Genomic DNA, 16,196 nt, shown 5'->3' on the forward strand with positions numbered 1-16,196 from the left:
ATTTATATAAAAATACAAGTTGAAACGCGTTACTTCCTTGTGGAATGTGATGTTAGTATCTATTTTATGTTTGTCTGACGCATTTTTACACTCATTTACCGCACATTTCGTCATTTTTAGCTAAAATTCTTGAGCTGTTCGCGGGGCAAGTTGACCTTGAGCACTGACGGCCCGCCCGCTCGTGTAGGCCCATTGGGAGCGCTTCAATTTGCCTCACTTAGCGTGTGCGGACTAGGTTTCTATGCGTTATTATTCTAAGGGTCCATTGATGTAAAGGCGTGTGCGTGTGCAGGCGTGAAAACTTGTTTGCTAGTTAGTACTTGGTACAGAATGGCAAAAGTAAATTTATAATGTGTGTCTCCACGCCGCATCCACCGCTCGCGCCTTGTTAATGCTAAGGCGAGAACCAAGTAGTAACTGAAAGTTGTAACCTCGTCTTTTATCAATTTAATTATAACAATCAACATAAGAAAAATAAATAAATGATAAGTCAATTAGTGTATCATTTATTTAATAGATGCACCCCCTCACACAAAACCTGTAGGGCTTGCACGACAGATCCGTGACCTCTATGCGAGAACAGCAATATCTCGCGCATCAAGTCGCTCTCGCAGAAGTCGCGCCCTGTCATGCTAAGCCCTATTGTGAACATTAACTTCGTTCCGGTTTTGAAGGTTTAGGGTACTGGTAAAACTACAAGCATTGTCAACTTTATCTGTCAGGGTGACAGGTGCACTGGCAGCACCCCTCAAGTTTATTGCGATTTAAAGCTGTGAGTGGCATTGTAACTATTACGGTTAGGCGTGTCGCTTACAATCAGGCGCACGACTTGTTCGTTCTGTCATTTGTATAAAAAAATATTGAATTTGAAGAGGTTTTTTCCTTATGTATCCTTAAAATATAATAGTGTTTTTTTTTATCACCTGTACCTATATGCAGAGACGACTGTACTCACGATATGTGTAGGTAAAGTATGGCGATATTAGATTTCACTGCTTTAACGAAAAAAACACGGATTAGATTTCAGGTATTCGATTTTAGGAACTTTTCTATATCGTTTTTGGCCCGTGTGTTGTAGTAAGTGCCCTAGAGTGAATTCCGTTGTTCTTTTCTGGTACTCATAGTATAGGAGACTAAAACAGTGTCTGGCGCCATTCTGGCACATTAAAAAAAGTAGCCACGAATGTAATGTGTTAATTAAAAACCACACGATCGTTTTTTGTTTAATTTGTCGGCATCAACTTAAATATGCATATCTATAGAAAAATGAATGTATGTATGTTTGTTTGTTTGTTTGTCCCGTGTGCGTTCCATTAGTATTTCATCCGGGTGTGATAAAACTTAAGACAGGAAAATACAAAAACACACAAATAAAACGTACTGCAATTTCTTTCTATGGAACTTTTGAGTTGTTGTGCGCACGCCTCGTAAACGTTTCTGAAATCCCACTGCTGTGTACGGGTTTCGTCTAAAGACAGGGTTGAGAGTTCTCGTAGCTCTTTTGTGCGTAGAATAGGTTCATGTTAATTTTGCTTCTTTTTTATAATATCAAGTGACGGGACGAACAAGTCGTGCACCTGATGGTAACACGCCATAACAATTGCAGTGCCACTCAGAGCTTTAAGTCGCAAAGACCTGAGGGGCATTGCCACTGCGCCCGTTTTGTTAACAAAGAAGTTAGCAAACTAAATACTTGCCCAGATTCCACTTGCGGGTTTTGGTGTGAGAAATGAGAGACTGCACCTTAGGTGGTATAGTTTTTAAAAATATTCTGTACAAATTCCAGGATGCACCTTACAAAATACTTTACAAGTTGTACTAAGCCTTCCAGTTATTACAATTGACAAAAATCATGTGGTCATCACACACACATGCTACATGTGCCTCTAATTTCACCAGCACCCTTACCCTTCAAAAACGGAACACAGTAATACTGACATTACTGCTTGGCGGCAGAAATCGGTAAGGTGCCAGTACTTCCCTGGACGAACTCTTTCGCAAGGAGATCTACTGCTACTAAAATGTTTCATCCTAATAATAATAATATAAATACGTACATAGGGCGCACTATAAGTTTCCGGAACTGGCCACTTACATAAACAATATTTAAAAAGTAATTACAATATTTGAAAATGGAACTCTTTGGCCGTAGAGTACAGTTTGTTTCATCTGACTGTCACTTGTTTTTACATTGTGGTGTCATTTTAGAAATTGGTTGTCTACATCACCATGGATTTAACTCGTGAAAATTTTCGTAGTATTATTTTCTACGACTTTAAAGTGTAATTTAACAGCTCAGCGGAGCCTTGCTCTGCTTCAAACTGCTTTTGGCGATAAAGCACCATGCAAGACGACTATTTATAGCTGGTTTCCAGAATTTAAACGCCGACGTGTGAATGTCAGTGACGAATTTCGTGATGGTCGTCCGTCCACTGCTGTGAACAACAAAAACATCGATGCTGTGCGTCGTATAATCAAAACAGACAGGCATGTGACATACTATGAGATTCGGGCATCTTTAGGCATAGGCATGTGTCAAATACAATCAATACTACACAAACATTTGGGTGTGAAAAAGCAGCAATCGAGCGTATGGATCTTTCGAGATGAGCCGAAACCAACCAAAGTGGCGCGCGTGCAAAGTGTCTCTAAGCGGATGATTGCTTCTTTTTTAAATAAAACTGGACACGTGGCTACTGTTGCTTTGGAGAACCATTGTACCGTGTAAAGTGATTGGTACACGACTATTTGTTTGCCGGAAGTTATTGACAAACTCCGTAATAATAACCGTAAACGCCGTATCATCTTGCACCACGATAATGCCAGTTCTCACACGGCCAGATAGACAAATGAATTTTCGAAGGTGTACACGTTGACCTTAAGAGCCATCTCGGGTATAGTCCCGACCTGGCACTTTAATTTATTTTCAAAAATCTATAACCAGTTACAAGGTCAACGATTTTCATCACCTGAAAGTCGAAGAGTATGAAAAATATGTTTCAAGATTGTCACGAAGGAGTGGCATAAATGTTTTCAAAATTTGTTCATTCGTATGGAAAAGTGCATTAACGCTAACGGATAATATAGATTTTTTTCGTATTAATTCCGGAAACTTATAGTGCACCCCACGTACACACATCAAAAAAAGTTTGCGATCACTTCGAAAAACTGAAATCTTTTTTGTTACTGTAGATTATATTATGATTTTTTCTTCTTTTTAGATTCTTTATTTAAAAATAAATTAGAACATAAAACAATGACCCCGTTCAATTGTTTTTTCATATAAAAAGGCTTTCAGTCCTAGCTTATGGCTCATTCAGAAATCTGATTTAGTCAATTATAAGCGATTCAAGATATTTTTCGCGGAAAGTTGTGATTGAAAAAATGCCAAGAGGATTATCAGAGGTTTTACGAGCTAGAATAGTAACTTTGAGGGAAGAAGGATACACCACGAGAGTAATAGCACGCAGACTTGCTATATCCCAATCCTGTGTCGTGGCTACGTTGCAGAGGTATCACGGAATGGGGAATTTAGCTGACCGACCCCGCAGCGGTCGCCCAACTGTTTTGACAGCTGCCCAAAAGCGCTATATTAGATTGCTGGCAGCCCGTGATCCAACAATCAACGCCACTAAAATAAAAGCAGAAGTCAGGGCCGCCTCTGGGCTTGAAGTTAGCACGCAGACCGTTCGCAATTGCTTGCACCAGGCTGGATTACGAGCACGGAGGTCTTGGCGAGCTCCGCTCAATTCCCGGCAACGTCAACAACGAAGATTGCAGTGGGCTAGACTTCGGCAAAATGAAGAAGGTGAGGACGAAAACATTTGGCAAAACTGTCTCTTCGTTGACGAATCCCGAATCAGCACTCATCCAGATAACCGACGTGTCCGTGTCTGGAGAAGACCAGGCGACCGTGAAAGACAAAGAACTGCCACTGGAACAGTTCAGCAAGGCGGAAAATCGGTGTCCTTTTGGGGTGGCATTATGATTGGAGCTAGAACGCCTTTGATCCCGTATCGGGGCTTCATGACAGCAGACATGTACAAAGCAGTTGCTATTGATGATATCGTCAGACCATTCCGAGTAAACCATGGGCACCAATTTGTACTGGTCGATGATAATGCGCCCGCACATCGAGCTCAACGAGTCAATGCTGCTCTTCAAGAATACGATATCACACGATTAGACTGGCCTGCCGGCTCGCCCGACTTAAACTCAATAGAGCACGCGTGGGATGCTCTTAAACGAGCAGTATGGAACCGTGAGCCACGTCCCCAGACAGTTCCAGAGCTCACGGAAGCCGCTATTGAAGAATGGGATAGGTTACCCCAGGAAATGCTGGATAACTTGATCCTCAGCATGCCCAGGAGGATCTTCGCATGTATTCGAGCCAGGGGAGGAGTTATTTTATATTGAATTCACACCTTTTAATAATAAATTCTTGTTTAAGTTTAATTAAACAGTCTTTTTCTTTCTATGAAATTTCTATCACTATTACATTATGATTAATGGCTCAATTTTTTTAAATAAATAATAAAAAATAGTGTTATATTTTAATTTCAAACAGGGTATTCCTATTTAAAGAAAGCATACAACATAGATTTTTTCTTGATAAAGTTAAATTTAAAGAATTATAGGAGCTTATGCTATTGATCGCAAACTTTTTTTGATGTGTGTATATCCTAATCTGACATCATATACTCAATGTCTGACATGTACGTTTTCCAATTGCAACGAAGTTGCAGAGTCACATTGTGCAAGAAGTTATAATATACGATAGGCGATAATAAAAGGAATTATTGCAACACATCCGCCCCGTTCTAGTGAATGCAATAAAACGCTATTTTCCAATTTCGTGGCCACGAGTCACTTCGTAGGTTAACAAATTACATGTTAAATAGTCAAATTTACAACCTAACGACCAGCTGGACATGTACTAGGAGATTTCGTCAAATCCCTGCCACACAGAAACGCGCGGCAGCCGTGCGTCTGCCGCGCATGTCAGTGTATAAACTCGTACATTACAAAAATTGTCTGGGTCCATTATTATAATTTTAATAACTTATGTTACAATCTAATAATAATAGGAACATTAATTGATCATCTAGTAGTAGTCGCAAGCGACAAGCGACGATTGATCGCTCCAAGTCTCACGACCAATGGTCACATGACGCGGGCACGCCGCACTAAGCCATTTAGTTAGTTGTGCATGTTAGAACAAGTCGCAGCGAGTCGGTCAAAGCCAAACTCAAAGATCATTTATTCCATAGGTAAAATAACTCTTTCTCTTTACTCTTTACTCTTGAAAACGTCACATTTACATTACATTACATTAAGCTACTGCTCGTTTACTACGCTGATGTCCCTGAGAAGAACGAGCAAGAAACTCTAGGGATTGCTCTTTTCAAATAAACTTAAATGACATGGAATACACTTTGAATCAAATTTGTGTTGATGATGTGAGCTCTTAAACAAACAACATACCGAAAAACAGATTAAACTTACAAAATCACCATGTAATGGACACTACGCTACGGAGCAATTAGGGTGAATTATTGATAGACTCATTGATCCAATAACCCGTTGACTCGTTGATCGATTGCTTGACTTTTTGGTTCGATCGGACGACGGTTCTATCGAACGAATGCTTTATCGAACAAATGTTCGACCCAAACGAAGAGTGTGAAGGCGAACCATGTCGTGCGTGAGAGTGAACGAGACAACAATAGTATTGTGAATTGTTGAATAATCTCTAAAATTATACTTATAAAGTCGAATATTGCGCGCATGACCCATGAAACGTTAAAATGATCGGGTTATTTAGAAGCTAGTAACCCAGGTTATCGGATCACAGGTGCTGTTGGAATCATTTTGATTCGATCACAATCGACACACGTCTAATTGAGAGCGCTGTAAAGACGTTGGAAGGAACACGCCCCAGTTTCACGCGGTCTATCCTGCGCCATTAGCTTTTACACGGATGCTTTTTTCCGTTGTAATAAAAACGAACACGAGTAATCGCGTGCGAAATAACGTTAGCTCAAATAAATTCAAACAGGTAATTGCGCATGACTGTGCGTGCGGGCTGTACGCTAGCGATGCGCCACTTTGATTGTTACTAATACTAATCATTCGAATGGGCAAATCATTCGCCTAAGTCGAATCCAAGCACAATCATTCGACTCGAGTCGACTGATTAACTACCGAATGCCCCTGCCATTCGGTCGGGGCCACGAGTCCAATGATTATTATATCGGAACACCTCATTCATCATTTCCGTACCACAAAATATTCCTGTCCCGTCACAATTACAGTGTTTATCATATATCAGAGAGGGCTAGATGATCACGAGCAGAAATGCTCTATGGAATCTATGGATTAGTACAACTAATTAGTAATGAATGATCATTCAAATCATACGAATACGAAAATTAGTAGGTTACTAATTTGACAAATTTGACATTCGAATGACAGGATTAGCAATTACTAACGAGTCGAATATCGAAAACGTTCACAACGGCGCATCACTACTGCACGCGCGATGGAGTGACTGTGTAAAGGGGGCTAATATCGTTGTCACTTAGATGATTATGGTCACTGTACTATTCCTATATTTATCAATTAATCGATAAATACCTTATGTAATAAGAGACACGATTATGTTTTCAACAAGCAGAATTCGTTCGTGAAACCTCTTTTCGTTTCAATCTGATAAAAGCACGTGCCAAGTCAACCGAGCAAAGCGCATGGAGACTGGATGTGAGCCAGAAAAGTACCGGCAACCGATCTTGCGAGATATATATTTTGAGGCTTTTTATATTTCTTATTTAGAAATTGTACTCATACAACAATTCTTAAAATACTTATATTAAATTAATTTTTGTGAAATTATGCCACTAGTTCGATAAATTTATTAATGCATACCGTGAGTGACGCTCTCCAAACTGAGCTCCGGAACGAACCAACAGACCTTATGAATTTTTCTGTGCAGCTTGTTGCAGATCTTTGGATTTGGTTTTTAATTACTTTTTTCCGTAGCGCCATCTGTGACAAATCTATGAAAGTTTTTCTTCATTCAGCCAGGTATCTTTACAGCTATCAGCAGCCGACTGTTATGTCGTTTTTGTCAATAAACTTATTACTCCATTATAAAACAGAACTTATTACTGGCCGTCCTTCCTTGCAACTTGCCAGGTCAGATACAAGAAGAAGCAGATTATATGGGAACGAAATTGAATAGGAAATATTTTTCTTGCTTAATTCTTCCCTGTTGGACACTCACTGTAGTGTGATTCTAAGAAAGATAAATACATGGGGCACACCATTGACTTACAGACAAATGGACGACGGGTCTAATACAAAAACCACGAAAAAAATATCCCAAGTCAACCTATTTAAACGTAATGACATGTCAAGGAATATGAAAAAGCTAAAACGTTGAATTTAAATTGTAATGTCATCGCAGTGCTGTCTAATTTTGCTTGCTTCGCTGTCAGTCGAACAAACGAAGACTAGAGTGTGAATGACGCTCTGTATACGATTTTAACGCCCTATAAGTTCGGACACTTTTTAGCGCGGACCCGACGTCCATATAATTGTAAGTCCATGTTTGAATCGCAATAAACTTGAGGGGTGCTGCCAGTGCACCTGTCACCCTGACAGATAAAGTTGACAATGCTTGTAGTTTTACTAGTACCCTAAACCTTCAAAACCGGAACGAAGTTACTTTCAGTGTGCCCCACACTGAAAGTTTTGCACTTTTGACTTTACATAACTATTCGAATGGTATATTTTTTAAACATAGACCCTTATTAGTTATTCATAAAAAAAATTGGGGGAAAATAATTAGTCAATATTTTTTTAACAGACCTTTATATTTATCTTAACGCAAACGTCTTATTTGAATGAATGCGAAAACATTTTTTATATAGAAAAAAATTCTATGATTTTAAGACTTTTTCTTTCTCCTCAAGATTGTGCTGCTCGACTTCAAAATGCTTTTTGGAGGGAAGCACCTCATTATGTACTGTGATGCGATGGTATGCGGAAATTGAGCGTGGACTGGTTTCTCTGAATGATGTGATTCGTGAAGGTCGCCCTTCGACAACGGTGAAAATGTGGCCACAGTGAAACAGCTTATTGAAGAATACCGACGTATAACCTATGAAACGATTCGAGGACATCTGGGGATTGGTATGACTCAGATCCAAAAATTTTTACACGAAGTATTAAAAGTTAGAAAAACTTCGTTGTTGCTGCATCCCTCATTTACTGACGCCATAACAAAAACGGACTCGTGTTGTTCAATGATGTTGTTCAAGTATGATCACGGCAATTCGAATGCTGTTTGTAATATCCTAACGGGAGATAAAACGTGGATTTACTGTTTTGAACCAGAAACAAAAACAGCAATCTTGTGAATGAGTGTTCGAAAGCGAGAACAGACCGACAAAATTGAAGCAGGCGAGGAACGTGGATAAAAAAATGATTCCGTATTTTTTCTCTCGCACGGATCCCATTTGCATCCTCTTGCACCACGACATCATCAACGCTTCTTCACACACAGCCAACAAAACAAAATAATTTTTAACCTCTTAAAAAATTAGAGCTCGTGACCCATCCTGCACATAGTCCGGACCTTGCAGCCTGTAATTTTTTTATTTTCCCTAAAAGCAGGGAATTCATGTGTGGTTTCACTTTTTCCAAAAAAAAAGCATTGACGGCTTCAATCAGCACGTCAAAAACATCTTCAGATCTATGGTCTTTGTGCTTCGAAAAATGGTTCGACAGAATGAAAAAACGTTTAAAGTGGAGAGTACCTACTCTGAAAAATAATAAATTATTTTGATTACAACTTGTTTTATTCATAAGTTATGCAAAACTATCAGTGCACCCTACGTATTTATCATTATGTTTCCCATTTAACTATTGGGTTCCTGTTGTAGCCGTACGACGGACTTATGATATGTTGCATACAATACTTACTACGAAACCGTGGCATACTATTTATGTAGAAAACGTAGTTTTATCATCTAGTCATAACGTCTCCACAAAGCCCCGAATTTTTCATAATGATGTGTCATCTTCTATACGACGTTCTCAATTGGACGTAGTTAAACAAAAAGGATCCAATGTACAACCAGTCACTTTCGAGATACGGCAGTTTGAAGTTTAAAAGTGTTTCTCACTCTTGTTTTATCTTCAAAATTTGTAACATCAAGTAACTCCAGAGATATTTATTTATGTATAAATGTTGGATTTTTTTTGCGGATCTAAGAGGTTAGACTTTAGGAACCGTTTGGTACATATAACTGATTTTTTGGTAATTTTGTGGACTTAATCCTTTTTGCAAATTGTCAAATTGAAATCTGTTTTTATATTTTGATATGTAAAGTAAAAATTTTTGGAAGTGTACATGATTTGGCTTCCCCTCTGAATATCAGACTTTTAAAGGAGCTGGCGGAATCTGAGATCCAGACGAGCTTTAAGATTAAGAAAATACTTTAACGAATTGAACTTGGCAGAGGAGACACAACTGACAAAAGAGGCTTTGGAATCTTTAACTACCGCGTTATTAATTTTATTAGTATACTGGATTCTAGATACTAGACTGCTTACGTAAAATCGGGTATTGTTGGTGTTATAGTCTGGTATTTAGAGGATCTCGTTTATCTGGCAAGTGATATTCTTGTCTTCTGATTTTTGTAGAGCTTAGGTCGCGCTATCCATTTCATTTTCTTATACAATCCACGCGAAACACCAAATTTACCGTATACAAGTAGTTGCAATACACAGTCTACTTCAACATTTTGCTTGCTATACAACCTTCTCAAATTTGGCAACGCGCCAAAGGAGTAACATTTGCGAACATGTCCGAGATACGTGCTTACTGCTAGTGAGATGTAGTAAAATATGTTAGAGGCCCTTAACCTGGTTAAAAACTTATACTTGCTGGATTTTGGTAGGATATTTGTGAAGGTTATTGTGTAGAGGCCAGAAGGTCCACGATACTACGTGACTACGTGCGCAACGAAGCTCATACGTACTACACAAATGTCACTTTTACGATGAAAGTAATGTTATTCGTCATTCGTTATTTGACGTTTCGGAGGAAGGTATCCACAATACTTAAGTTAAATCACGATCTTTGATCATTGTTTTGCACCTCCTGGTTATTATAATGGTGACATTTTACAAAACTAAAGGTTATACCCATTGACTTACAAATAAATGGACGACGGGTCTAATACAAAAACCACGAAAAAAATGTCCCAAGTCAACCTATTCGAAATTTAAATTGAAATGTCATCGCAGTATCGCGCTGTCAGTCGAACAAATGAAGACTAAAGCGGAGTTTGGCGCTCTGTATACGATTTTAGCGCCTTACAAGTGCGGACACTTTTTAGCGCGGACCCGACGTCCATATAATTGTAAGTCAATGGGTATACCTAATGAAATATATAATATATACTTATAAATCCGTGTTACAAGTTTGTGCTCTCTTTTGTTTTAGAGTGGTTACACACGACGACACGTGAAATTCGCGATTGTATCGCTATACTTGCGATTTATTGGCGATTGCGTCGATGCAAACGCGCAACTGCATCGATAAAATGCGCGACTGCATCGATGCAATAGCATAAAAATCATAAGTGTAGCGATGCATCGCGCGTATGTATCGATAAAGTCGCGTGTTTGCATCGCTGCTTAAAAACGCGCGGTACAGCATCGCGTTTGCACCGTTGTTAAAAGTTGCCGGCTCTTAGAGTGGACCAATCCATCAACACTGGTTAATGTAACATTTTTTTTTAGTTTTGTTACTTTTCCTTCGACCGTGACATTGGCAACATCATGATTTCATGTAATGATGTAGCCATAAAAATAACAAGTGAAGTCAAGTGAATATTTACGTTTCAATAGTCTAAGATATTTACGAAATTGGACTTCTGTGACTTCCCACGCGTATTATAATTAATTTCTCGCTTTACACTACTCGTTTTGCTTTGTCCGTCAATTAGTCAGTCACGATTTTGTTTTATGCATATGCATAGGGATTTGTGATCCAGTTATCTGTACCAATCTGACGAAATAACAATCTGACCGTATCTGAAAATCTTAAGGCACTGCAATTGCGCCCGTCACCCTGAGACATAAGTTGACAAGTCCCATGTGCATGTAATATCAACAGCACCCTTACTTTACTCAACTGGATCGCAGTAATGCTCAAATTACTGCTGGGCGACAGAAATAGATAAGGTGGCAGTACTTCACTGGACGAACTCTGTCACAATGAGCTCTAATACAGAGATATCGTTGGGCTATCCCTAATCTGTTTCAGATAATCAGATACGAACTTATCAACAAGGTGCTCCAGAGTACAAAAATAACTACTCCAACTTTTTAGGTGCGCCAAGTTTTTCCAAACAAATAAATTGAACAAATAACGATTTTCTACACAATTTAATCATAGTTTCGAAATAAACAACAAAATATGTAGACGTCAAAAAGTCAAAGATTGTTATTTTTTTATTTACTATTTTCGTTGTCATTGCACTAATGATAGCTACGAATTGATTTCCGCTCTGGAGGACTTGTCTACCTGGTTTCAGAAACCTGGATTCACAGGTTTGACCGTTTTCCTAAATTTATTATAGAGTGAATTCCAAAAGGCTTTTCTGCCCCAATGAGGTTCCTCGTATATTTGGATGTCGTTGTTCAAGAGAAGATAGCTCACGTTTCTTGGCTGCACTCTAGGCCAAATGAAGGGCAGTAGATCAGTTCTTTCGGGAGTCGGGTTGCTGCAACAAAACTTGACGAATCAATAACACAATAGACACAAACTTTCACAGTCTTTTTAGATTTAATTTACGAAATTGTAAATTTCTTTTCTAAATTGGAAATGAAACTATTTTAGCAAATCAACATCTCAGGTTTTGACTGATCTCACGATCAGGGCCGACTTCTTCTTGTCTAAATGTTAACGAGACAGTTATCTTAATTAAGTTTCTAATATTATACTATTGACATAATCAAAGAAGCATGGTAGGTTCGTAAACTCGATATCTGTTTTATTTGCTTGCGTTATTGGATTGAGTAACCCAAAAATATGATTGATTTCAAAATGAAGACATACCCGAATTTCACGAAATTTGCCAGCAGTTTGGTCATTCTCCTAACTATCAACTTGTCATCAGGATTTAATGCAGGCTTGTTTAAAAGCACATATTTCATAGCATCACCGTGTCCTGCCAGATAGATGTTCTCATAGAACTTATCGTAACTTCCTAAGCCGCCTTTGTAAGCAAATTCCATCAAATAGACAGGATTATTTTTTTTCGAATGTATTTCAACGGAATTCAACAAAGAATGCATAACAAGATAATCACCAAAGTAGTTCAGATATTGCATCACATCGTCGCCTATAGTGCCATTGTAGCCGAAATAAAAATTCAATATATTTTCAGCAATTTGCTTCGTTATCTCTTTACTGTCAAACTGAAGATCCGCAGGTAAGAAGGCGAAAAAATTTGCATTCATTCTCTCTGCATAATTTAACTCGTATAAGTCGGAACTTCGCAAAAAAAGTCCTTCTGCGCTTGAATAAATGAACATCATAGGAACTTTGCTATACTGTTCTCTCGTTAATATATGGTAAGGCGCCCTACATATGAACGGCTCTCTGCCAGGCACATGTCTTTCCACACAAGGAACGAAGCCAAAAGTACCATCTGTCAGGTTATTATAATATTCCATGTTTACTTTTGATATTAGATTGGCTGGTAATTTTAGAAAGGAATTTAACATTTTGTATACGCTTTTTCTGCTGAGATTTTTACCCGTGGAGACGTTGAGACCAATGGCTAAGTTTAGAGCAGTTTCTATGGGTTGAGCATCAATGGCCCAGACTGGTGTAGCGGATCCCGATTCGACAATGGCTTGTTGGAACAGTCCCTTGCTCATATGTGACAGAACGTGGTACTCGGTTGATGCTGCTCCTGCACTCATACCGTAAATAGTCACTTTCTTAGGATCACCACCGAACTCGTTAATATTACGATTGATCCATCTAAGAGCTGCGACCTGGTCCTTGAGTCCTGAATTGCCTGGCGCTTCTTTGATGCCAAGGCAGAGAAATCCTAGAGCTCCAAGTCTATAATTCACGGTTACCACTATGATATTTTGCTGTATCAAATGTTTCATACCTTCAGTGTGGGCAGATCCCATGATGAAGGAACCTCCGTGAAAGTAAACAAGAACAGGAAGTGGACCGTTAATGATCTTCAAAGGAGTAAAAATGTTCAGAACCAAACAATCTTCTTCTCCTTCACCATTTTGTGGACATTTAACTTTGCGATTGGCAACTTTGACTCCGTCCCATGGTCCTAACGGTAATGGTGGCTAAAAAGTGGTACACAGTTGTTGTTTTAACAAATGTTAGTGAAAAATAAGGTGTATAAGAGGATTTTTATATCTGTTGTTGAGTCGCTACTGTATTTTTTTTTATAATTCCAAGTGACAGGACGAACAAGTCGTGCGCCTGGTGGTAAGCGACACGCCTGTCCATAACACTTGCAGTGGGACTCAGAGCTTTAAATCACAAAAATCTAAGGGGCACTTCCACTGCGCCGGTCACCCTGAGACATAAGTTGACAAGTCAGTTCTAGCCAGGAACACAATTACTGCTTGGCGGCAGAAATAGATAAGGTGGCAGTACTTCTCTGGACGAACTCTTACACAAGAAGCTCTACTGCTACTAATACAATGGTCAAATTGAAATATTACTTACATGGGCTAGCTAAGATATTTAACTGCCTCCGTGGCCGAACGGTTTCCATGCCGGACTGCCACACGGAGGTTCGATTCTCGGGCCGGGAGAAATATTTGTATGGCCTACATTTATTTCTCTCGTCAGTTTGAGTGTAATTTGTGGTTGTGAATGTGTGTGTCCATGGCATCCGCCACACAGGGTTTTTTTTGGATATTATCTGTAAATGGTTATTGACTTACCTTAAAGCGCATATTGCCAACAGGTGGCGCAGCATAAGGTACTCCATAGAAAGCCAAGTATTCATAATTTCCTTCATCCACGACATGTCCACGAATCATTCCTTCAGTAGCATTTACGTCTCTGTAGCCGTTTCCACTTGTATATGTCTTAACACTTCCTCTGGCATCGGTAACATTTATCAGAAAAAATATGACAATACACAGAGTCTGATGGTACATGCTACAAGATTTGTTGATTCAAATATTGCTATTGCATTTTATTTTTTTATTCAGTTAGTTGATCAGAAATTATCTGTGGACGAATAAGTAAATATTATTTAATGAAATAATTAAATCTAGGAAATGAAACTATTTTTTATTATACTTTACAGGTCCCATGATCACGGGTGACTGAGATGGTAAAATCATCAACCATTTATGTCTAGTTAGATTAATATTATTTACATTATTAACCTGATTTGGAACCGAAGAAATAGTTTCATTTCCTATGTGTAATAATCGTGATAACCTAAGAACTCAATATAATTAAATCTCTTATAAATCGCATTATGGTCTAATGTTCTTGCATTTGTTCAGTTAAGTCCAGCAGCTACTGGTGGATATAATTGTAAGTCTTGTTTTTCTTGTACCAATTGACAATTGTTTGATAGACCATTTGACTTAAAGAATTTTAGTGAAACCATCCTAAACTGAATAACCGTACAAGTTATTTTTTAAAGCCATTTAATATTAGTATATAATTCTTTTCAGTATTGTAGTTTCATGATTGTGTTTTTCGTGATTTTCGCCGGGAAAAAATGAAGTGTTATTAATATGAATTCGTGCTCTTGGTTTTAGTAAAGTCATAAGTTCAAAAGTGCTATTATCACAAGAAAGTGATTTTGTTTCCATTCTCTAAGCGTGAAAGTCATGAAAATTATACTAGTTAAACAAAACAAATCACGTATACGTTCGTAGAAGCTGTAAACCTCTCTACTGAAAAGTTGTCAATTTGTAATTGTAATAATGCATTTGTGTTTATAAAATCACACCAAGGATTCGCATTATGGATTCAAATTTAGAAAGGAAGAACAATACCGTAGCGTTGAGTATATTTATATCTTCATTCATTAAATATCTAGTTAAAACAAGATATTTATTGTTAGTAATCTGCCCTAAGATAGAATATTGAAGTAGAAGGACAGCAAGTGTGTTTAGTTTTTCAAAATGCTCTTTATAATATAAAAGCGCTTCTTACCATAGAATAAACGTGTCTAACATTTACTCACTACATTTATTTACAATAGTAAAAGTAGACGACATTTCCATCAAATTCGCGAATTTGCACTGTTTCTTATTATTTCCTCAATTCATTTTCACATTTTTTTGGATTTATTCTAATTCAATATAATTTTTGTAGGTTTTGGCTTCTGTCCCGCTGAGGTTATTTGTTTTGACAACTGTTGACTTCGACACGAACAATATGCCAAAAAGGATAGTTAAAAAGAACACATTGTAGCTGGTTCCTATACCTGCTTGACAGTAGTAGTCAGATGTAGTGTCACTAGTATTTTGAACTTCTTAATCTAATTGATGAATGACGAAGGATTTCGGAGACTGTTTTTAGTGTACCAAAGAATGAAAATTGTAACGCTAAGAAAGAAAATTACCTATGTAAATGAACAAATACGCACGATAAAAGATTAAATAAATAACGTGTAATAAGTAGATCTAATCACGTAGATGAATTGACAATGATTATATTTGAGACACACACTCGCTGTACTGTTGATCAAAGCGGAATGACCGTCAGTTAACTTTATCTTAGAATTATAATCTCAATAGGTATAGTTTTTTCAAGTTACGCGTTGACATCCAGACAACCTTGACAAAGTGCTTGTGGTGGGTAAGATGGAAAAAAACCCCACGGTTCATCACTTGACGATGGAGTGACTTAAGTGACTGGGTTTCTTGCAATAACTGCCCTCGAAAACGCCTTTCGGGGACACAGCCTTCAGTAATGAAGACTAAGAAAGATCTTCTTTCAAGTGAATTGGATTAAGATTGAAGTGGTTAAACATGTCTTTTCTGTTTTTATCAACTATCAAACAAAGATGATGCGAGGCTTACAATAGCTAACGTTTTCGATTGGGTCAAGGTTGAGTAGCAAGATATCAACAAAATTATCGATAGCTCTTCATATTGTAATA

The 16,196-nt window shown here is 38.1% G+C and overlaps 1 protein-coding gene across 1 annotated transcript; it reads right to left on the minus strand.

Annotated features, from left to right (window-relative positions):
• Nucleotides 1-11,477: 11,477 nt before the first annotated feature.
• On the minus strand, nt 11,478-14,292 carry LOC113239937 (esterase FE4-like). The gene is made up of 3 exons (XM_026477103.1): nt 14,008-14,292; nt 12,134-13,398; nt 11,478-11,798 (listed from the first exon to the last, which is right to left on the minus strand). The coding sequence occupies exons 1-3, from the start codon at nt 14,224-14,226 to the stop codon at nt 11,606-11,608; spliced, it is 1,677 nt and encodes a 558-aa protein (XP_026332888.1). The 5' UTR covers nt 14,227-14,292; the 3' UTR covers nt 11,478-11,605.
• Nucleotides 14,293-16,196: the final 1,904 nt, after the last annotated feature.

This window comes from Hyposmocoma kahamanoa, unplaced genomic scaffold (assembly GCF_003589595.1).
Source record: "Hyposmocoma kahamanoa isolate Upper Pololo Valley unplaced genomic scaffold, ASM358959v1 117, whole genome shotgun sequence".
Taxonomy (NCBI): domain Eukaryota; kingdom Metazoa; phylum Arthropoda; class Insecta; order Lepidoptera; family Cosmopterigidae; genus Hyposmocoma; species Hyposmocoma kahamanoa.